General features: G+C 31.0%; 2 protein-coding genes across 2 annotated transcripts; one reads left to right on the forward strand and one right to left on the reverse strand.

Annotated features, from left to right (window-relative positions):
• Positions 1 to 1,630: 1,630 nt before the first annotated feature.
• On the forward strand, positions 1,631 to 4,975 carry TRIADDRAFT_32107 (uncharacterized protein; the record flags this gene model as incomplete). Its single annotated transcript, XM_002117048.1, has 15 exons — positions 1,631 to 1,762; positions 1,857 to 1,936; positions 2,152 to 2,248; positions 2,390 to 2,456; positions 2,575 to 2,633; positions 2,727 to 2,759; positions 2,858 to 2,916; positions 3,052 to 3,118; positions 3,178 to 3,318; positions 3,421 to 3,510; positions 3,649 to 3,780; positions 3,883 to 4,040; positions 4,534 to 4,610; positions 4,703 to 4,766; positions 4,873 to 4,975. Coding segments are annotated over 15 exons (1,359 nt in total), but the record flags the coding sequence as incomplete, so codon positions are not given.
• A 484-nt stretch (positions 4,976 to 5,459) lies between these two features.
• Positions 5,460 to 22,196, reverse strand: TRIADDRAFT_51003 (uncharacterized protein; the record flags this gene model as incomplete). The annotated part of the gene is made up of 4 exons (XM_002117126.1): positions 5,460 to 5,500; positions 6,494 to 6,518; positions 14,873 to 15,384; positions 21,896 to 22,196. 4 exons carry the CDS (start codon positions 22,194 to 22,196, stop codon positions 5,460 to 5,462), a joined length of 879 nt encoding a protein of 292 aa, XP_002117162.1.
• Positions 22,197 to 24,377: the final 2,181 nt, after the last annotated feature.

The raw sequence follows: 24,377 nt of genomic DNA on the forward strand, positions 1-24,377 counted from the left end.
ACTATTTTCTATTTTGTTGTAAGTCAGTAATTCACTTTTCCTCTATTATTTGCTTATGTATGTGTTCTAATTATTATTACTTATCACATCATACATAACACTAAAACGATAAAAAGTACAATATGTATTTCCTTACCACGCCATACATATACTGTATGCATGAATGACTATTTTCTATTTTGTTGTAAGTCAGTAATTTACTTTTCCTCGATCATTAGCTCATATATGTACTATAATTATTCCTTCCACATCATACATATACTGATGCATGAATGACTATTTTCCATTTTGCAGTAAGTCAGTAATTTACTTTTCCTCGATCATTAGCTCATATGTGTACTATAATTATTCCTTACCACATCATACATATACTGATGCATGAATGACTATTTTCTATTTTGTGTCTATCTATGTGTTCTAATTATTACTTATCATATCATACACAACACTAAAGCGATAAAAGTACAATATGTATGTCAATTAGAGAAAAGACAGTTTCAAGCACTTGTTATCCTTGTTACACTGTGAAACAAGGTACAATTTTCACTCGCATTTCATGTGTTGCCTTGCAGAAATAGAATAGCCTCCAACGTCTAATGGTACATGACAACGACTTTTTGCTATAGGTATAGAGATCTCTATTAGAAATGGACACTGTAACAAGGCTGTCGAGTGTTGATAAAGTCGGTAAGACACATGCTAAATTAATACTAGAAATAGGTTGTTTGAATATGCCTTCGTTGTCAGCGATGTAGACCATTGTCGCTGAACTTTACTACCCTAAGCGGATACAACGTTAAACGATAATTCATCCATTCTGTATCAATCTTTATGGCAGCTGATGTTAGCTTAATGATAGTGCAAAATTCTATTTTTTCAGTATAAAATGGTCTTATAAGCTATTATTAACTTTTATCTTAATCGTTGGATGGGTTTAGGTAGCGACGTCGGCAGGTTTCACCTTGAATCTCTAGGGTGTGAAATTAAGATTCATAATATATTCTGATTGGTGTCGTACCTTTGCATATTCTGTTAAATCCTTGTGCGAATGCCTAACAATGATATATGCCTTTTATTCAGCAGTCGATCTCAAAGCCATACTACAGTTTTGGATAACGATGAAATTCAACAACTATTCAATAAATTTGCTACGGTCGTTAATGAAAAGAGATTTCTGAGTTTACGTAAATTTATGGCGGTAAGTCGATATAAAAGGTCTTATATGTTCATACAGTGCACAAGATTTATCAAAGCATTGCTCCTGGATCAATGGAACTTTTATCTAGCCTTAAGTTGTAGCTGATTATGACTTAGCCTAATATTTCAATGATACAATTTTATTATAATTATAGATGATCAGCGAAAGCGGCATTCTGTTAGAAGATCCTCGACTTGCTGAGTCTGCTTTAAAAATTGAAGAACAATTGGATAAAGATGAGAATGGACTAATAGATATTGAAACTTTTCGAAAGTAAAATTTTGTTAAATGAAATTTAAGTTATAGTATTTTACTAGGATCATGTGTAGTTTAATAGAAATTCTACTATAACGCCAGTTGTGTGTTAATGAGTCGAAAGATGATAATAGTTGTTTCTTTGTTTTATTTATTTACACCGGCCAATCAACTGCAAGGTGCATTACCGGAAATATTGTTCTTATTATCAAAATTTGGCGAGATGATTTAATTATACCGAACTTTAAGGAATTTAAAACTATTATAGAAAATGGATACAACAAAGCGAAAGAGCTGAAGGGTGGAAAAGTAATCACTTCGAGAGCTATTTCTATGCTGTATAAACTGCGTCTGATGTAAATATCTTACCCTAGGCCATGTTGTGTATGTATCACCAAAATAGGTTGCAACTTATATTCCCCAGCTTTCAAGAGCCAGTCCGGATTATTGGGGTGTATCTATATGCACCATTGACGGACAGAGGTATTGCAAATTAAAAATGTATTCTAATGATTTTTGATAGTTTCTAGTAGTTTCATTTATTTAATTTTATTGTCATTTTACGCTATTAGTTACTGTATCAATTACTCCGTTATAATATTGCTAAGTAGAAACTGGGAAGTAAGCTACTTTAGTGAAATGTATGAATTATGGCTTATGACAATCTTTCAATAAGGAAGTTTAAAATTATACATTAGATACAATCTAGGCGATTATGATGTTCCTTTTTGCATGCAGTCCTGTAGCAAGTGTATCAGTTATGCGGTTGCCCTGAATGACTTATCCAGCGACTTCGTAAGAGTTATCTTAGCTAGAGTTAAAAATAAGAAATATATATATAGGTCATTTTTTATTGTCGTTCGATAGGAGGTCTGTACGATGCACGTCATTTTATTATTACATACAAAATCAATTTTTTGAAAATTAATAATTTAGGTACATCAATTCGTTGGTTATGAACCAAGTGGAGCAGTATTCAACGAATTAACGCTTAATGAACAAGGTTAATAGACATCCTAACGAACTTTATTACTTGCATATTTGCGTATGCGTTCAAGTATAATATTTTAAGGATTACAAACACAGCGTAAAGAACATACTTTTCACTTGCGTTGATATAGACCAACCACACAGTCCCATGATTAATTCTGGTGCTATTATGGTTGCTGCATTACATAAGGTATCTTAACTTTTAAACGAATCTATAACGGGATTAATTGTGTATTAATGGAAATTGTTGTGCTTCAATCTCATGTATTCCATATATCGGTAGCCTGATCAACATCTGAGTGATAGATTTGAATACGTAAGTATTAGATTAAAGTTTCAATTTTAATAGCATATAGCTGTCTTCATCGATAGCTACCTACAACGAGCTGACATAATTCATTAATTATGTTTTAGATTATAAAGCAATTTAAGAAGGCGGCCGGAGGAGAATATGTAGGGTTCGATAATGCGACGTACGTTGATTAAATTATTCGAATAGGGTGTTTCTTACATGTAATATGTAAATGTAAAGCCTTTATCTATCTAGCTACAAATAAGTAATAGTTAACGTTCTTTGGGAATGAAGTATAGAATTTTATTTATTGTAGATACATATCAGAAAAGGAAACTGCTGATCGAAATTATGCACTAGCTTATTATATGAGAGAGAAGAAGGTAAATATACCATTAACCTTATTTCATTGCATTTGAATCTGAAGTATTTATGTTGTTAGGCTTTCCCACCTAATACTGTATTGGAGGATACCATGAATTTGTACTTTCAACTTTGCTCAACTGAAATTGATTGTTGTAGTGGAGCTGTAATGGCAGCAACATTAGCGAATGGTGGTATTTGCCCTATAACTGGTGAAAAGGTTACGTATATTTTACGCGTATGGTGATTGATGACGTTGAAAGAAATTTTGTAATGAAATAGAATGACTATTATAGCTTAAAGTTGAACCAATCAATTTTAGACATTTAGCCCTATAGCTGTCCGGGATACCTTATCGCAAATGTTTTCGTGTGGCATGTATAACTACTCTGGGCAATTTGCATTTAAGGTAGTTACGGTGTTTATAATTATAAAAGATATCATGGATACCGTTACATTTACTGTTAGTCATATACGTTGTATATCCACGTAGTTTCTATATCTTGCATAAATTTAAAGAGTTGAATTTAATCAAATATTCCTATCTTAGATCGGTTTGCCTGCAAAATCTGGGGTTTCAGGAGCAATATTAATAGTTATTCCTAACGTTATGGGTATTTGTGTCTGGTCACCCCCGCTCGACAAGCAAGGCAACAGCGTTAGAGGATTGGAATTCTGCAATGTAATTTATTAGTACTTGTATACTTAAAAATAGCACGTCGTAATAAGTAAAAGTAATTGGTTACATATTGCCCTGACTACTGAACCTAATGTTTTTACTCAGTCATTAGTAGAACACTGTCGTTTTCATCGATTTGATAGCTTGCTTAAGCATTCGCAGACGAAGTTCGACCCTACAAATCGGTTTAACGATGATAATACTGGTACACTAACTGCGATTCAATACGCCGCTTCACGTGGAGATTTAACGGCACTTAGACGGTATATTACAGTGAACAGCTAAATTCTTTAGATCTTCCTAGATTTCTAGAATGCGAGTGATATCTATCCTCATAGATGGATATTTTAGTTTTATTAGCACTAGCAAGGACTACCAAAAAGAAAGACACGGGACAGAAAACGCCTATTCACTATACTAATAACATGGAGGCTGATTATTTTTACTGGTCATTTCAACTGCACCGTATATCTGTAGCAGTATGCTATACTGTCCGCGATTGACATCCAAATTAGCTGCAATTAGCCTGCTAAGTTGGTTTTGTGCAGTATGGTATACCGTTTCATCGGTACCGTATAGTAGAATGACCGAAAAACTGATAAACCACTACATTATTTACACTAAAGACCGTTTCCTGTCCCATTTCTTTCTTTTTAGTAGTCCCTGATATTGATTTGAGACTAGTTTGATAGTAGATAAAGCCTCTCTTCTGTCACCCAGATTGAACGCTAGTAAGATATAATCTTGGGTTTGCAGATATTTTTTAAATGGATATAGACTTGACATTCCTGATTATGATGGGAGAACTGCACTCCACCTTGCAGCAATCGGAGGTAAGCAGATACTCTGAAAATGGTACTGTAACAATTTATAATGCTCTTAGATCGGTAAAATTAAAAGATTGTTACTTCCATACGTTAAATAGGCCACGTAGCTGCTGTAAGATTTTTAGTGGAGAAATGTGATGTTCCTATTAATTATACAGATAGGTAATGCATTATAAATAAATCATAATACTCGTATATCCAAAATTCACTTTTTAATTTTATTTTAAATGTCATTAATACGAGCTATCATCTATATTTTCCGTAATAGGTGGGGAAACACTCCGCTTGATGATGCTAAGAAATTTAACCGGCAACAAGTTATCGATATATTGAATAAGTTTCTTGATTCAGCTTCGAACTTTCCGAGATAGCTGTTGCTTTAGCTTGATATTCGGTTTATAGTATTCTAAGTATGATTTCGGAAGAACATATTTGTAAAACGAATTTATACTTTAATCTTTTAATCATACAATTCTATATAAAAATGCACTCTAATGCGTCAGTTCTTAACGTATCGCATGGTTGCAATATTACCAAGAGGTTACATGCCTTGATATAAATTGATTGCGATAGCCCATGACTTTCTTAGTGATAATAGATTGCTTTATTGACTAATTGAAGAAATGTCTCGGGATCGAGATTGAAGGTTTCTTACTGCGCAAACAGTTTATTTATCGTCTTATTCTCGTATGTATTTTGTATAGATATATGTCGTTATGAAATTAACCATTGTCTAATAAATGCTAGTAATTATTATTATGCTATTAAATAATTATTATTCATTACAAACCTTACTGCACGAAGGTAAGGGCGCAATCCTGTTTCTGAAAGCTAATAGTATCGATAATACTTATGTTATGGTGGCAAGTTATAGCAGATGCAGGCATGAATAATGACTGTTCCGGAAAATCAGATTTATCCATTAACAGTGCTACCTATATTAGTCACTTTAAAGGCATGCATGACTTTGAGATGTTATACAGTAACATAGAAATTTTCATACCAGATTTTGTGCTAATAGTAATTGCAACATTAATTAACTAAAGTGTGCTATATTTTATTGTGTTGTAATTGTATTAGCCAGTGTGATGCTCTACTATAACAGACACTGATTTTAAAATGATAATTTATGTCATCGCTTTAAAAATCAGAATCTTCTACCAAAACATTACCGGAGCTAGCATGTTCGGTAACGATTATGTGTATTAATTTCTAGCTTATACACTCCAATATAAGGTAAGATAAATTATAAGCTATCAAGATATTTTCCAGCCCTGTAATTATTTGCAACAGCTTATTTTAGCATATGATAGATACCATTAATGCTTTATGTGAAGTGATGAAGAATTAAGAAATAAATCATATAACCCATAAATATCTTAAAGGAATTAATAGATTTTTTACGTAATATCTCTGGATTACTTAAATCAGGGCGGATCTTGATGTTGATGATTTTATGACTTCAATGCTAAGTAACTAATAGTGTCATGAATATTCAATTTGATTACTTTAGACCGTTGTACGTCACGATAACTGTGAAAAAATAAGATTGAACAATATAAAACCATTTCGATGACCTCTTTCAATTCTCATCCGCTTTTAGATTAATTTTACTGCCTAAGATTGATATTTGCACTCATTGACTCATTGATGACAACGAACTGCTTATAGCTCACGATAGGGTAAACATCGAAGGTATATTAATAATAAAGTTAGGAATGAGTTAACTACATTATTCATTATGATCTAAATTGACTAAACTACGAAAGATGACTAAATTTCAAGTCTTCATCATTGTTAGAGAAGCATTATAGTTCAGGTAACTCGTTGAATACTACTTAACATGTGATAAATATTATTAAAATTGAATAGTTACGTCAGTTGCATACTATTAGTCATCGTCAGCAATGTAATCTAATATCAGTAATTTATATCAAGACGCTTAATCATGTCATGTAATTAGCTAATACAATATACTGTATTAATGAAGTTGAATATTAATAAGTTTGTTATTTATTGATTCATCATTGTTGACAATAATAGATTGAAATAAAAATTATCTTTCCACCATCCTAGGTAAATAGATTTAGAGAACGTAATGAATAAAGTGTCCGGAGTTGTATCCGTTGCAGATTAGTACTTGATAGCGACACTATAACAGCCATTGATGATTTTATTTTTCGCTGACTTAACCCTGAGAATGATATTATAGGTCAAGGTTAGGGATACAATTCTTTAAAGGCTATATCCAATTCTCTCATACTAAATCAACCTTTTCTTGAGTGCTGTACTTTTAGTCAATATCACAGTAGATATCCGCAAGTGCTGAAAGGGACAAGGTCATTTTTGCGAACTTAGGGAAAAGAGAGCCAATTCATTTCATTTTCTTCTTTAATCGTCTAAGTTTTATTATTTTTGTGCATATTTTTATTACCGGATGTGGTTATTATTTATGGTTAGATAGAGAATGATATGATTATCTTCAATCATGTATAGCCATCAGCGCAGATTTCAACTTTTAATCGGTTTGGTAACTTTATCACAGTATTTTCTTTTACTCGTATATTGCAGCTTTACAGTTGAATATGACCGCTCGACTAACACAACTGTCGAATCAATTATTCAAAATGGTGATATTGTCCTAGGTGGATTATTTTCGATCCATAACATTGATGAGTTACCAGTTCATTTAAGCCATTGTGGTAAATTGAGTTTACACGATTTACTGAGGGCCATATCAATGCAGGAAACTATCAATGCCATAAACCAAGACAACACCATCCTACCTAATGTTTCCCTTGGATATCGGATTATTGATGACTGTAACAGTTTAAGTCGTGTCACTCATGCAACTGTCCAATTTGTGATTGATGAAGAAAACCATCTACTCCGATATAATCGTCAACGCTGTCAAACGGTGGAGAAAGAAAAAGGAAAAAATCGTGTTAGTTGTGTGATTGGTGCCGCATCATCAAGTCGATCCCAAGCTGTCGCCAACATCTTAGGCTCTTATCACATACCTCAAATTAGTTATGCCTCGACGAGTACAATATTCAACGATAAAAATATTTATCCTTATTTCCTACGTACAGTCCCATCCGATCTATTGCAAGCTCGCGCTCTTGCCGATATTATTAAATTTTATAAATGGTCCTACATTGCCGTGGTAGCATCATCAGATACTTATGGAACTTCAGCTTTAGCATCATTTAGAAAATACATGGTTAATAGCCCTGTTTGTTTTGCCGTCGAAGAGATTGTTTCCAGTATCAATCGTCAAGCAAGTGCAAAAGCGATCGTAAAAAAATTAAAGACTGCGTATAATGCCACAGTAATTGTATTATTTACACAAAAATGGGATAATACAGCTTTAATGCAAGAACTTTGGCAGCAAAATGTGACTGATCGAATCTATTTAACATCGGAAACAACAGTGGATAAGTCGTTTTTTCGCCCACCTTACGGCAAACAGTTGTTTCAAGGTATGTTAGTAACTGGTGATCCTTATCAGGTCGATTTAACGCGGCAGAATGTATCTTATCCCGTAGCTAATCTATCATTATATCACAATAATCCATGGATTAAACAATTTTTTACTACGAATTGTTTACAAGCACCGTCTATACCACATCAACATACATTATCCGAATTTATCAAATTTGAGCATTTATGTGATTCGAGAGAATCTAAACGAGAACCTATACCCTATGAAGAGTTCTTTGTTCGCGATTTAACTGTTGTTAATGCTATTTCAGCCGTTGCAGCAGCAATTCATAATATGTTAACTTGTCAGGAAGGCAAGGGATTACTAGCTAATGGGCGATGCCCTAATATTACAGCTCAGACGGTGGATTTGATTGTAACAGAAGAACTCATGATCTATCTTAAAAATGTCCAATTTACAAGTATCTTGGGACAATTTCGTTTCAGTCCCACAGGTGATGGACCTGAACGATATAGTATTTCCGCCTTAAACTTATATGATGATTTTTATCATTTTAAGCCTGTGGCTTTATGGTCAGTTAATCAGCAAACAGATGAAGTTATGATTACACAATTATCGAATAAAATTATTTGGAAATATGGTAGCGATATACCATCTTCACGTTGTATGAATGATTGTCCGCCCGGTACACGAATTTCTTTCTATCCATGGTCACCTTGTTGTGGTATATGTCTACCGTGTAAAAGAATTGGATTTACCAATACTACGAATTCGTTATCCTGCCATCCATGCCCATTAGGCCTAGTGCCTAATTCAAATGCAACAGGTTGTATTCCCTTACCCATAGTCTATCTTCATTTTAGCCAACTACCGGCAATCATCATTATTGGGTTATCGATTTCTGGTGCGGTTATTGCAATCTTCTATATCGCCGTTTTCATTCGATATCGTAAAACACCTGTGATTAAAAGTGCTCATTTCTCGCATAGCTTAGCTCAATTAATTGCAGTTATTATGAATTACAGCGTTCCATTATTCTTTATGGGTGAACCAACGGATATATTGTGCATGGCACAGACTTTTACATTTGGAACACTCTGTACGTTATTATTATCTTTGTTATTAGTTAAAACTTATCGAATCGTTAGCATATTTAGTAATGTCATGACCAATAGTAAAATAGTTTCACGCAGTAGAATTATTAAAGCGAATATTATTCAACTTTCAATTATTTTTTCTTTAACGGGTACAGTGATTATTTTTATGGCCGTCTGGTTTGCTATTCAACCACCACGTGCTCAATATGATTATACCGATATTGCTATCTATCACGAGTGCTCTATGGTCTTGTCCACTTATACTTTAATTACGGTCATTTATATCCTCATTATAATGGCGGCTTGCCTATATTTAGCCTTTCGTGCAAGAAAATTACCTCAAAATTTTAATGAAGCTAAATTTATTTCATTTGCAATGATTACTATAATCTTATCGTGGGCGGCATTTGTACCTGCTTACGCTGGTACAAAAGGTCTCTACCGTAATACTGCTTCCTGTTTGGCAGTTATTTCAACCAATACCGCCATTCTATGCTGTATATTTACTCCAAAAATCTATATCATTTACTTCAGGCCAGAAAGGAATAATCAAAAAATGGTACAACAATCAACCATGAATTTTATGGTTAAGCATTCCGTCCAATCTGTTAATACTGGATCGAATCAAAGGTATAATGTCTCTGATAACTCTACCTACACAAGCGATAAGAATCTTTTAGACAAGGCAGGAAAATTAACCAAATTCAACAAAGTAGCAACTAAGCGTACTGAAGAAAATAAAAGTAGTCAACATCATGATTCATTGTCTACTTTATCAAGTAGTCTAGGGCATCAATTAAGCGATTCGACTAACGTAACATCACATACAGATGTTCATATTGAAGAAGAACAAGATAATCAAGAGGATGAAAATAATGCACAGCAACAATTTCATGCTTTTTAAAATATTGTTTGGATAATTTGTCATATGGAATTATCTGTATTAGACTAAGAATATGATAATGTAGATAAATTGCTTGCAAATTTTTATCCAATAAATAGAAGACTTAATTACTACGGTACATGGATACGCTATTCATTTTTTGCAATAACTCTATTAAATGTTGAATAATATTACAGTTATGCAGCAATGGCGACTAGTAAATTTAAGATATTACAAATTATTACTAATAATAACAGTAAAGAGTAGTCTTTATAGCTAGATAAAAAATAAATCAAGACAAAATTGTTTTGATATAATTTTAATGATTTAGCAAATAGCCTTTCCCTATCACATATGAGACGCTAATTAAATTAAGTAAGTGACGCGAAATTTCAATTACGCGTTAAATTTCATTTATTAGATGAAATTTGGCTTTGGAAGTAAATTTATTATGCATATGATCTTGTATATTTAATAGCTTTAATACGATATAATCCGAAAATATTTCGATTTTATCCTTAATCTATTCAATATTCATGCTGAATTTATAAACCGCTAAATTAAAAATATTAAAAGAATACGTTAATCAAATATCTTGTTCGAAGACAAATATATATAGAAATAGACATTATATTGCGTAAACTCCCGGAAAATTTGTTTACGTGTAGATATAACGTAAGCATTACGTTTTATATTTTAGCGTTAGCATTGCTGCAGTTATTATCTAAAATTTATTGGTATGATAGTTAAAAAGTTTAACTACAAAGTTTAAGTATACACGGCTGATGAATGTTTCGGAATTCCAATAAAATAAATTATTGAGAATTTTCTTGAGTAGGGGTAAATGTTCGTTGTAATCAAGATGTAACGTCTCAAAGTTACTAAGATTCACCTGTTAATTCAAAAATTGGAAAACAAAAATTGCAGCATAGTTCAATAGCATCTAATAGTAATTAAGGTCCTTCTAATTTCTTACGCATCTGCTAAAATACTAGTAGATACTTTTAGAACCCTTAAAATATAGATTAAGATTCTAGTATGATTCCTTAATGTGAATCAGTAGTTGCAGCTATTTTATTTTCCAGCTACCGGTTGTACTTCCTGCTGTTTCCTTTGGATAGTGGTATAGATTAATTGATTTATTAGTCGTAAACTGCATCGGAAAGGCCATTACTATTCTACATAATAATAGCAAGTAACACTATCCTATGTAATCGTAATAATTTACAAAAGTCGAAATTATTACTTAATCTGTCCCCTGCTTATGAATGCTGATAAAAATGTCATAACATACACAGATCAGTATCAATTGATGATAATATTTTTGAAATACAATCACTTATGTCGAGCAGCATTCTAACTAGTAATTGACTTACTAATTAGTTAAAATATGATACGAATAATCCTTGCAGTTTTACTTCGTATACTATTTAAAAATAAAAGATCATGATTTATTGCCAACTTGTCATAATTTTTAAGATTTTAATATTTCAAAATTCAAAACAGTATTGTCTCTTGATGTCTAACGAGCGAGTTAACATGTCAAGATATTAATTTGTTAACATATCATCAAAAATAGTCTGGGATTATGTTAAGCACTTTGAAATTTATGATAGCATCCATTAATATATAAAGGATATAATTGGAGGTTATATACATGAATTAAACAAGCTAGCAATGAGATCATCATGATTAGTAAGCTGCAAATAATGACTTTCAGTAGTATTGATGTGATAAAGTGGATTAGCTTAGGGTCCTTACCGTACTCTCAGACTACCGAACACGAAAATCATTTTTTGCGTAGAAGCGTGGGTAACTCGGCACCTTAGAAGGCCATCATTAAAGGTAAGCATTAATGTTTACTACCTTTCGTTTTGCTGCTTAATAGCTAGAAAGTATATTATAAGAAACATTAATTTTAATTATAGTTATAACAGTCAGTGAAGATATTGAGTGTGAGTATTTTATATAATTCAAGTATTTACACTATCAACCCTATCCCATAGCTTACAGAAGATCATAGTTAGGCTACGCTAGCTTCTAAATGCAATACGAACAATGGCAGCTCGAAACAAATTTACATTTGTGATAAGTAAAGCAGCCTTCATGATGAGCTAAATTATTAATATTATTCATTTAATCTGTAAATAATTACACTTATCTCTATTAAGAAATGATAGAACATTATATGCAGCTTCTTATTTTTTACTCTAATAGGCGATAATGCAATTTGGTACTAGTAATAAGGGTTTATTATCTATTACAAAAGAACAGCTGCTTAAATGCTTTACTAGCTGTAAATAGGAAATACTACGTTCTAAGCAAATATTATTACTAAAACATACACGGTATGTAGTCGATTATCTTTGCTTAATTTAACTCTGGTGAGGGAAATTATAAGGGTTTAATATCTATTTAGCTATCAGTAAATAGTATCATCGGATTTATTGCTTACGAGAGATAAATTCATTTTATCTGAATATTGATTAAAAATTCAATTTATATCTAATAATTGCACTTAGAACTGGTGCAACATTGAAAGAACTACAGTTACAAATAATTGACCTATAACTTTTAGCTACTGACTTCGGCTACGGTTAAAATTGTTTTCATTTAAACGCAAATTTACTGCATCGCTACCTATAAATGCTTATGTTGTTCTCTAGTACCCGTAGGCTTCCTTGACTATAGCATTTTAGCCTATAAATATTCCATATTTTTATTGGTGTGACGATAGCGAACTCAAAATATAAAACTTATTAAGTAATTAAGTTATTATTAAAAAATCTTCTGTACATAGATATATTAGTAATTATGAATATGTGATAACTATTATGATTGTTGCAGAATATTAATTAATATACATTTTTTATTAATAGATTTTTCAGGGTGTTGTTGAGATGTTATTATTAAAAATAGTTATTAATTTATATATCTAGTGATTAAAAATAATCTCGATACTATAAATGAGATTGTTTAAAATTAAACGTGAAATTACGTAGTCGATTGGATGAGTAGTACTAAACTGCGTAAATTGAGCTAAAAAAAGTCAACAGTACAGTAACATAGTGTACACGCTAATCATAAAGTTGTCTGTAGGATAAAAGGTAGTGCTCTACCGATTATATCAGTACAGAGACTAATATCTGAAGTGCAATTCTACTTAATATTAAATTGCGAAATGGTTTACTGCATCGACAAAGGTACAGTACCCCCATTTCACATTATCTCTTTGTATCATAACTTCTATCGTGATAATCGGATATCTAATTTATTCCCATGTAAAGTTTTCGAGCGCTTCCAATTTTTGCAATTATGGAGAATCTTTATTCAAGTTTACAATTTTAAATTTAAAGCATTTTAAATTACGATTTAATGAAGAATAACGAACATACGTTATCACTAACTATTACAACAACTTCATACACCGATATGGTCATACTCGAAGTATTATATACATAGAGAGAGGCGAAAGACAAAAAAATTAAGGTATACTTCTGTGATTGAGCTAATAAAGAATATATATGTAATAGCTGTAGCTATATAGCCGTAATATCTTAAAAATTAATGCAAATTTTCTATTAAATTTTAATTAGTAATTTATTATTATTATAAAGATATGAAATTTACAAAGACCATCGTAAAGATATTCATATAGCTGCTTCGTTTGTAAAAGTTTAATCTGAAGAATAACAGTTTATAGACAGCAGTGACTAAGCATAAGTAAACTTTCAGAATGAAATTCATAATACTTATATAATATTTATTACAATTTTACACTATGAGCTTCTATATTTCCTCTACATTGTAAGAAACTATGAAAATTATTAAAAAAATAGGTAAAGAGCCTATCGTTAGATTAGTACTAATGCATGTATTTAATTAATTATTAATACTTTGGTATTTTCTGTTAAAATAATTTTACTTATCAAGTACTCTCTTCAAGCATAGATATATACTGGTTGGAAGATATTGTAATTCTTTTCTTCCATTACACTATTAAGGTATGGTTTGGCAGTTAAGAGCTCTCAATTAACATAGATCTTTATAATAAAGCAAGAAAGCATAGTGCAATATTACGCAATCATCGCATAAATCGAAAGCAGCAATAACCGAAATAAGAACTATCGATATATTCAATAGTAAGAAATGCTATGCTACTGAGACAAGTCCGCATAAGATAGCTCAACATCACATACGCGTATGCTTTAATTGGTATGAAATTAAGAACCAACGCTAGTTATTTGGCTTAGACTCTATCGCAACGATATCATCGCATGAAACTAATAATATCTGAATATTATAATCCTGTCTTTACAAAGTTTAACCATCATTATGATAAATTTTTAATCTTAAGATTTATAACCGAGAGAAAATTATAATCTATGATAAACATCTTTTATTCTTCATCATAATTCTAAAAAAAATTTTACGTAGAGTCATCTATACAGTATTGTGCAAATTTTATTAAATTGTAATGTCATTATTAGAAGTGATACTGTTGGTAATTTTGTTCACCATCAGTTACTGTAGAGACTTCTGCCTTAAATGTAATATCAGTATCAGCTATGCGTACTCTTTTTGGAGCACAGTTATTACTATAGATTGTATTCTTGTTGTTTTCATCATCAACATCTCGTCGATGAATATTATTTTCACTCTGAGTACGATTTAATAAAATGTCCGCAGGATCAGAAGCGCGACTTAATTTTTTTTTATCGCACTTATTCTCTAGCGGCGGTGTACCTATTGAATTATTTTCAGATATGTCATGAACTATAGTAGTATTAGTTTTGATGCTAGATTGTCTAGTTTGTGTTCCATCGTGGCTTAAATCTTTAACCATTTTTAATGCTGTTTTATCGATCTCCTTTTTGGTTTGGTCAGTAGTGGTTATTTCCATAGTAAAGCGGATAAATAAGTTAAGGCCTGAAGAGACTACAGCCAAGCCTAACATAATGAAGATGATGCATAACCCTAAATAAGCCGAATGGTTCATATGATGATTGTGCTTTTGTAAGGCGACATAGTCACCAAATCCAATCGTAGATAACGTAATAAAGCAGTAATAAAAGCCGTCTAAGTACGACCAACTTTCCAGGAAGGCAAATGTAGCAGCTCCTCCACTGAAAAATGTCATTGTTAGCAAACCATCGAAAATACCTAGTTCTAAGTTTCGCACTCTCGGAACTTTGCCCATTGTCTTTTTAAAGGAACGAATTAGATAGGCAAAGAAGGCATTGATTATATCACCAACTGACTGATACAACAAAATTGTAATTGGTATTCCAAATAATGCATAAATTATACAAATACCCTTCCCGGCTTCAGTAGATGGTGCTAAGACTCCATAACCTAACATTTAGATAAGAAATATATTAATCCATAAATGCGTAGAAGAAAAAAAATTTGCTATTAAATCAGATAAGCTACATTAGGATTCTAATCAGCATATGAAAAGTAATAAACGATAAGTAAGTATTTATGATACATTTAATTATCATGTTGTCAGTATATTATAATCGACTTTTATGGCTACAAATCTAACCTTCAAATTTTGATTGCTACTTAATGGTATTTTGACATATAATTTAATTTTATTAAGCCTTTTTGACTAAAATTTGAAATAAATTGATGTACTTATTCCGCATTCATATCTTATCAGAAATGAGCATTAGCGTAGAAAATTTGTGCGGTATTTAATTTATCTGTATCAGAGTAGGATCGATATTCGCAAGCTTGGCTTAAATTAAAAGCGATTTTTAAAGAAATATCCTTTTAGTGAGTAAATTTTATCTCTTATGAATAAAAAATTTCTCGCGATAGGAATATTTCAAAACATTTTTCTTGCCAGGTTATTTAAGTCCCATGAAAGAATAAAAATTTAATTCTGAATGATGATATAGTGGAGACACAATTAAATTATCATTTCCGTTAAACATCAATGTGCAAATGTCATATATAATTATTATGAATTTTCATTATTATATTATTGAGTCCCGCACGACTGCGATCAAAATTTCAAATGACATAAATAGGAGTGAGATGCTAAGCTACTGATTTATTTCCTTGAATTCTGCAACTGTTTCTTATGGTTACTATGGAAAAATTTCGAAAATAGGATACTAACAGATGTTATTGGCTCTATAATTCTTAAAGTAAATAAAGCTTCTTTGATCGAGCATGATTTAGACCCTGACCTAATATCATAATTTAATAAACGTATCACGAGTCAAGAAATATTAATTTCGATTGTAAAGAAGATAATTGTATGATATTTTACTATCGAATAAATAACTGAACAAAACTTAAACATTCTGTTGCATCAATAGAGAAGTAAAAAGTTTATTTTGTTGAGATCCCAATGAACATAGCGGTCAGCCTTTTTCGAATATATGTCAAAATATTTTCAACTATCGCCTTGTTTAATTTATATTAATGGCCTTTATCTTAGTTAGCTAGAAACGAGCATATCTGATAATTTGTGTCTTTAAGTTTGCTATAAAGAATATTTATCTGCTTTTATTATTAAGCTTAAATATTATGTATTATTTATTTCTAGACGTCCCTTCTCGTCAATGATTTTTTACACTTGTAATTTAAAAGTTCAAACTTTTGAATCATTAATACGAACACTATAATTTATTGATCAAGATCTATCGTTGCTTTTTAATAATAGAAATTATTTAATAGCTAGCGACGATGAAAACATATAAAAACAGCTGTGTATTAACTACTGTTCTTGATCCTTCCAAATTTCATGCGATATTTGGGCTATCTAAATTGTAGTCTAAGCTAACAGATTAGGTATTCATTCAATAACGATAAAATGATAAACAAATCCCGTACGTGGAAAGGGAAAAGTTACCCTTTTGCCTGAAATCTTAATCTACAAATAAAACTTATCATAACTACAGTTTACTTTAAACATATAAGCTAAACTATCATTACATCAACTGAAATTTAATCAGTTATAAGTTTTTAATATATTATGCTATCGTATGCAATAGAATAATGATACAAATTTGATACTTTACATCTCAATTAAATCAGCTGAATAAGACATATTCATTCGTAAAGAAGGAATGTAGCGTGGGCTGCATTTACATTAAGATCAATTTTAAACAGGGTACCTAAGCAGAATTAATCTTTTCAACTGTTTTATTTTTTTAGAGAACTAAATAATGAAAATGACAGTCTATTGAAATTATTCAATATCTTTCCTTCATTTTTTTCGATGTTAGCATTCAACACGTACCGGATAGATAAAATTACGAAAAAATAATCTATCAATAGTTAACTTTCCATATAAACTTGCAATTATATTTAACTAATTACATCTTTGAAATAAGGTTATCTAAGACTGTTAGTTTTATCTTTCAGCTATCATATTTTAGCCTATTATAAATAGCTAAAGGGTACCATAGTGAAGGGTTTCATTCTTTAATCAATATCATTTATGCGAGGGAACCTCGCAAAATTACTGATGCTCACTATTAATTCAAAATCTTTCACGATTTATACGCATTGTTATATTTGAATATTACATATCTTGAGGAAAGTAGAGATATTTAAGTCAAAACAATGCAATTTTGGTAATTGCTGCAACTTAATTTGGACTTTTGTGGTTAGTATAAAGACGAATTATGAAATATTTGTTAAGCGCTCTGTAAATAAATGCCAGTAGGTAAGTGGAATTGTGCAATGCTACCTGGATAACTAAAATCCAATGTCAATAAACTCTTCATAGTTGGTAATAGCTTAATTGATTGAATTTCATTTGTTAAACTTGTCAGAAGTTTTTGTAATTGACATTGCATCTAATATTTTTGTTTTTAAAAGTGCTATTTCGATTACGAATATAATTTTAGAAGAAAATGACAATATACGCATTATTTTGTTAAAAAACTTGTAAAAACTAGCAAAATTCGCACACCGTAACTTAAGAGCTATCAGTCAGACTTTGGTAATATTCGTATGACTTAATTACAAACGTAACATGGTAGTTAGACAGTTATTTCCGTTTTAGTAGTAAATGTGTGAACTTCATAATATTGGTAACACAGAAATGATTTAAATATTTCAATTCGTATTTTAAGACCGACTACTTTGTCTATGTTACGATTTGCGATGACCTTTTAGGTATTTTCTGAGCACTACAAAATGAAGTTTTGTAGAATCGAATTTTTATGCCATAAAGTGAGAAAAACCATTTACCAACAAATTTGAAACACGGGTAGATCTGCCGGCCGTTTACATTGTATAGATTTCAAGCTATAGTTCATTTATTTTATCTTGTCCGACTACAATAATGCATCTAATCGTGTATTGGTATTACGCAAGAGTTGTTTGTCAATCCTGACTGTACACAGTTAAAATTGACGCCATTTGCCTATTACTATGCTGGAGTAGTTTTAAATGAGAGTTTTGATCTAGTAATGAATGATTACATTACGTAGGCTATTAAATATACTTTACTTCAGCTAAAAATAATTGCATTATCTTTAGTTCATAAAATTAATAGATACGGAGGATTTAATATTCTTTAATATATTAAGATAGCAACGATGAAATGTAATAATTAATAATAATATTACATCGTTGATCAACCATTTTCGTCTACATCTCTTAACAATTGAAATCGTAGTCACGGGTGAACGAATATAATTTTTTGCACGCTATTATTGTGCAGTAAGAATAAAATAAGAGACAAGCTTCATTAAAATAAGTGACCTAGTTCTATACACGATAACGGTTGTTTTTATCACCAGAACGCAGGTAATTCGACTTTTTCGATTTTATATTTTTCGAAAGTAGTAGTTTAGAATATCCTCAATAAGTAAATTTATGTACAGTAGATATCTGCCTTATCTTTACTTATTGTTAAGAGTATATAGTATAAAACTTGATAGCGAACAAAGCAATGTTATAGAGGGTTTTAGTAAAAAATTTCGAAGAAAATTATTGCTTTTAAATATCGATAAAGCTAGCTATTACTGCTTGCTTTTAGGTAGTAAAATTGAATATATCCGATTCGTTCATTTTTCCATGACCTGCAGCATATTTAAATGTTCGTCTTTGGTTTCGTAATTTGCATAGTTCAATGGCGAAAACAAACAAATTTTGTGCTGTTGTATTTAATTCAGGAGTTTGTGCAATTTTGTCTCGTAGGTAATTGCAAAGAGAAAATATTTTTAACTCCGAGACTGTACGTTATTTAAAATGGGGAGGCTTAGCGTATTTTTTTGACACAAAAGAATGCCAATATTAGATAGAGTAAGATATTGAGATGTACGCGTATATCTAATGGAATCTGTAAATTTGTTGTGGTAGCTCCCTCCGTTCTTAAGCTAATAAAATATTTGTTGCTTTCCTAAACTACTTTTCAATTTATAATAAAAAAATATTGAGGAATGATCAAATTTTGTTTTGCGAAATGTGCAGCTATGCAAAAGTTGGAATATTAAGGTATAATACTGGTTATGTAAAGGCACTTATTGTTTTCTTGATATTTAAGTAAGTAATTTTTTAATGAGAAATTGTAAATGGTAAAATAGCTGACAGAGTTCAAGATAGAGGGTTAATAACAATTGTAATAGATGTTAGCTATCATGGACCAATTTACCTATGCCATGAATTGTACACAGCTAATAAAATCTAACGCACTACTATGAATGGTTATTTAATCTGTTTGTTTGCAGTATTGGTATTATAAGCTGCCGAAGAAACCGTTTTGTTAGTCGTATCTTCCAACAATACACGTAATATGTACCATCCAATCATCATAAAATAAAATAAAATTTACGGAAGGCGGTAAGATGATCAAAATTACCCAATGTTGTTTACAAGAGCCTTTGTTCCATTTTAATATTGTAATTTCAAATCTACGCTTTCTAATCTTCTAATAATACATCTACCGAGTACAGCAATAGACTACGGTATTGAAAGCTAAATCTATAATACTTTCGCTATTGATTTTCTGAACTACGGTACTACAAAATGAGTAACTGATCTTGATCTATACTGTTAGGTCATAATAGTATCTATCATAAAAAAATAATAGTGTGCAGTTTCGCTTTAATATTTTTATTGGTAATGTAGACTTTTGGCAATCGCAGGCATATATCTTATCGTAGTGGATATCTTGAGGTTTGAGTTTGGTATACCCGTATTTTACCAATCTCCTTAGTTGTTACATTTAATAGCAACATGAAGTGTCAACATGAATGTTGAATTGAGGACATATTTTATATGAGATTCTTGATATAGTGACTGTAGTTGAGAATATGCTTTTTGGCATGTTGTTATAATGCTAAGATTTTGCCTACTGTAACTGTGATGTACTGTAAAGTTACAGGATATTACGGCATTAATATTTAGTAAATTTCTCTGAACACGTAACACTTTAGCCAAGAATAGGTTGAAGCATACTACATTTTAGAAATAAGTAGAAGCGATCGGTACAAAATATTCAAGATCAGTAAGCAGAAGCGTAATAGTATTACGCAAATTACTAAATCATTCATCTGCCTTAACTAGGATCGACTCTCCTAGTAAATTAATAAAATTTTAGGTATCTTCCATCGGAATACACCAAAATATAGCCATTCCGCCATGTAAGAAATTTATTCAAGGAATACGAGCAGTGATAATCGCCATACTTGATCAAATGCTACGGTACTGTATACTTGCTAGGAACTACTATGATTGCTACTCTCAACTGACAATTGTAATTCATATCAAGTCACGCTTATTAAAGTGTGGAATTACATTCAGATCAGAATTTAGGTTCACTAACAACATGACAGAAATTTACTCCGCATCATTACGTTATTTCAAGGTCAGTATAAAATACAACATAGTTATGACAACAACTTGTCGAAAATTTGAAGGAGATAATTCAAATTTTTTAATACCATTGGTTGATGGAGCACACGATATTGACTTGATTGTACTGAGAGAATAGTTTAGATCAGATTATTATTTATGATGAGGTTGTTTATTCGCTCTTTATAATTATAATCATGTGAAGGTAAGTTTGTAAAAGTACTGGTTTACTAATTTGAATATAGCGTATTGATATAGTACAAACGTATGCTCTATGACGGATAGATTTTAGAATTCTGCAATATTGGGTCTGAATCTTAAAAGCAAATAAAAAGTTAATTTATTTACGAGCAAGTGAGCCTACAGTCAGATTATATTCACGGAAATGCCTATTAAGTTACTAAACTATGTAATAACTGTATTAAGAACCGAAGCCCATAAAGAATCAAACTTATTTGGTTATCGGATAAGATGATAAGCAGTAAATATTGTAAAGCAATAATTATAATATCGTTGGAATGATGTTGTGCAATATAATGTCAAATCTGTCATACGATTTTCATGAACGAAAATTAGGATTAACTACTGGTAGTAAAATATTAGACTACAAAAAATTAATTTTAATTTTCTGAACTGAATCTCTTGCGGTTGAACGTCTTACTAAAGCACAATAAAGAATTATGGCTACATCAGAATGGTTGGGATACATTTTTTAGTGTTTCGTAGGAATACGTACTCGTACACTCGTAGATAGACGTTTGCCCAAATTGGTAATAAAAGACCAAGTAACAAAATATAATGAATGTACATTTTACAATCATGATAATGTTAGTGAAATAGCATTTTTGTAGATACGAGATGAGAATATCAGGTAGATGGTGATAAAATTCAGTTATATTGTAGCAGCTCTAATGAGTTTCAATAACTGGGCATTTATGATAAACTTTCTGTGGAATTTTAAAAGAATGCAGAAAAGAAATTCTAAATTTAACTAATCTATTCGTCTTAAATATCAATAAAAATATATTAGATATCTTACCTATAGTTGTTACTACAGTTGTTGAAAAGAAGAGCGCTTGTGTAAAATTCCATTTTCGATCCATTTTGCCAATATAAGGATTACTCCTTATCGTTGTCACCAGGTAAGCAAACTCTTCGTCGCTTAAATTAAACTGTTGTTGTAGCTCCTGCGTAAAGACTTTAGTTTTATTGATATTCTCTTCCTCATCCTTAGATTCAATTGCATGAAATATAGCTGATCCACCTAATAAATAAGCTACAAATATGGCTAAGAGGATCAAGGTTCGTAGATATTGACGCTTTACAGAAACCACCATCATCTTGATCGTTAGAATCGAAGTATAGCGAAGCTTCAATTCAGAACCGAGGCTTTAATATAACTTTCGATACAACCAGCGATAATATTTAGATATTTAAATTGAATACGCTGCAAAGAAATGTGAACGAAGACACTACTGTTTGTATTTAAAGGTTGTTTTTTTAGGATATGCTTTAGAGTGAAAGAGCCAAACAATCAGTATTAGTGGAATGCAATTCTCAACTTATTATATTGGAACAAAATACTTTTCGTTGTCGTCAAGAAAATAATGGTATACAGAATAAAAAGCAGGAAAGACTCGCAGATAGGGCAATATTGAGGTTATTATTGAATATTATTTGCTTGTTGAGATGTGCAAAATGAATACAGTTGACGAGTGTGGTGTAATGAGTTCTACTCGTGCGGGCACCGCTAAAAGGGAAACAAAATTACTATTATATGTTGTTACGGATGGAGTTAATTAGTAATTTTAGTTATTAGAGTTGATTATCCAAAATAGTTACAGTAATTTTTACAACAGTAGTAAATAACAAATAAGAGAAATAAGATTCATAAAGTGAGACACATAGTAAATGATAATGATGTACTTTGCAATACCAAGTCGTAAGTTTTACACTGGAAATTTGTTACTTTTAGTTATGTGATAATAAAGATGTTGCGTAGTTTTCCAAAGATAAGCCTCAATTTTTATTACTAATGGAAGTTTTCGGTACTGTAGTTGTTCTTGTTGAGAGTTTTTTTTGTATCGTTTTGATATACACGTACAATATTATTCAGATTGATTCGTTGATAATTAATATGTTCTCTGGTGTCGATGACGTAGAAAGGATTTTGAAGAGTTTTGGATGAGCAGTTGGTTAGAATTGATCTATTAAAAGGTATAACATGCTTACTGAAATAGAAATTATGGAGCAAAAAAAATATTAATAAAAAGTAATAACGAGTAAATAGCAAGAAATTAGTTGGATCATCAATTAAATGAAATGAATAAATGATTACTGCTTTTGGCAAAATATGAAAAGATAGAAATTAAAAGAGATCAAGAAGTATTATTACTACAATAATTAGTCTGTAAGACTTTATGTTCATAATAATTGAAATTGATTAATAATTGGATAGAGAAGATCAGAAATCAATGAATTGTAATACTAGAATGGTCGCAAATTTCAAAATAGTCTTGTAAAAGATAGAATAAGATATCAATAAGTTATATAGAAAATGTACTAGGTTGGATTCTTTATAACATGTGTATTTTTTTCTTTGAATTTGCCTATATAAAAGATATCTATAGCTAGAATGAGTTCTTTGACAATAATAAGGTAGCAGTCCATTAAGAAGGGATTTAAAATTTCAATTCTATGTTTATGTTATGGTTATTTTCTAGTTGAGAATTTTTTTATGATTGGTAAAATACTTCTGCAGTTCAACTAGACGAAAATAGTTACCTTTTGCAAAGAGCGATCTATAATCTTTTCCTTAGTTGTAAATCCCTCTTGCTTGCCTCTCCAATGGAATTTTTGTTAGTCAATGACGCTCTTGACCTGTGTACGCGTAGATTAACTATCCGTTGCGTTGATATTTTATCATTTATTCCTTCTCCCTAATTCAACCTTTTGAATAATGTTTAATATGAAGTAGAGAATAAAAATAGTAAAACAAACAAATTGATAATAACGATTTATACTATGGAAAACAAAATAAGAGAAATCAATAAAATTGTGGGAAAATTTATTCTTTCAATGAAAAAAAAATTACAAGCAATGAAAAGCTCGTTATTTATTTAAATTTTCTTTCATTTTTCATTCTACAGTAGTTATTGTACCGTCTACAAGGTATTACTTTTCTACTACTATTCCTCTCGTATTCTTGTTGCTCGTTGAAATGATTGCTAGCATCCATTTGAGCAAGTCATAAAAGGTCACCAAAAGCTTTGAAAAAAATAAAAAATAAAATTTACAATGACAGCCACTAAGTCAATAATTAGTTTAATGTTTCAATTTAGTATTTAGGATCACGTCAACAACTCCTATTAACCTTCTCCTATGCTTGGATCAACTGACTTATTATTATGGATGATACAGGCTAATATACGGAAGGTTAATTTACTAGTCCTAGCTTGAATGCAGTTGACAAGCGACAACTCACTCCACTTGACTCTTGATGGAGTCACATACAAACGCTT

Source organism: Trichoplax adhaerens, genomic scaffold (genome assembly GCF_000150275.1).
Source record: "Trichoplax adhaerens TRIADscaffold_21 genomic scaffold, whole genome shotgun sequence".
NCBI lineage: Eukaryota > Metazoa > Placozoa > Uniplacotomia > Trichoplacea > Trichoplacidae > Trichoplax > Trichoplax adhaerens.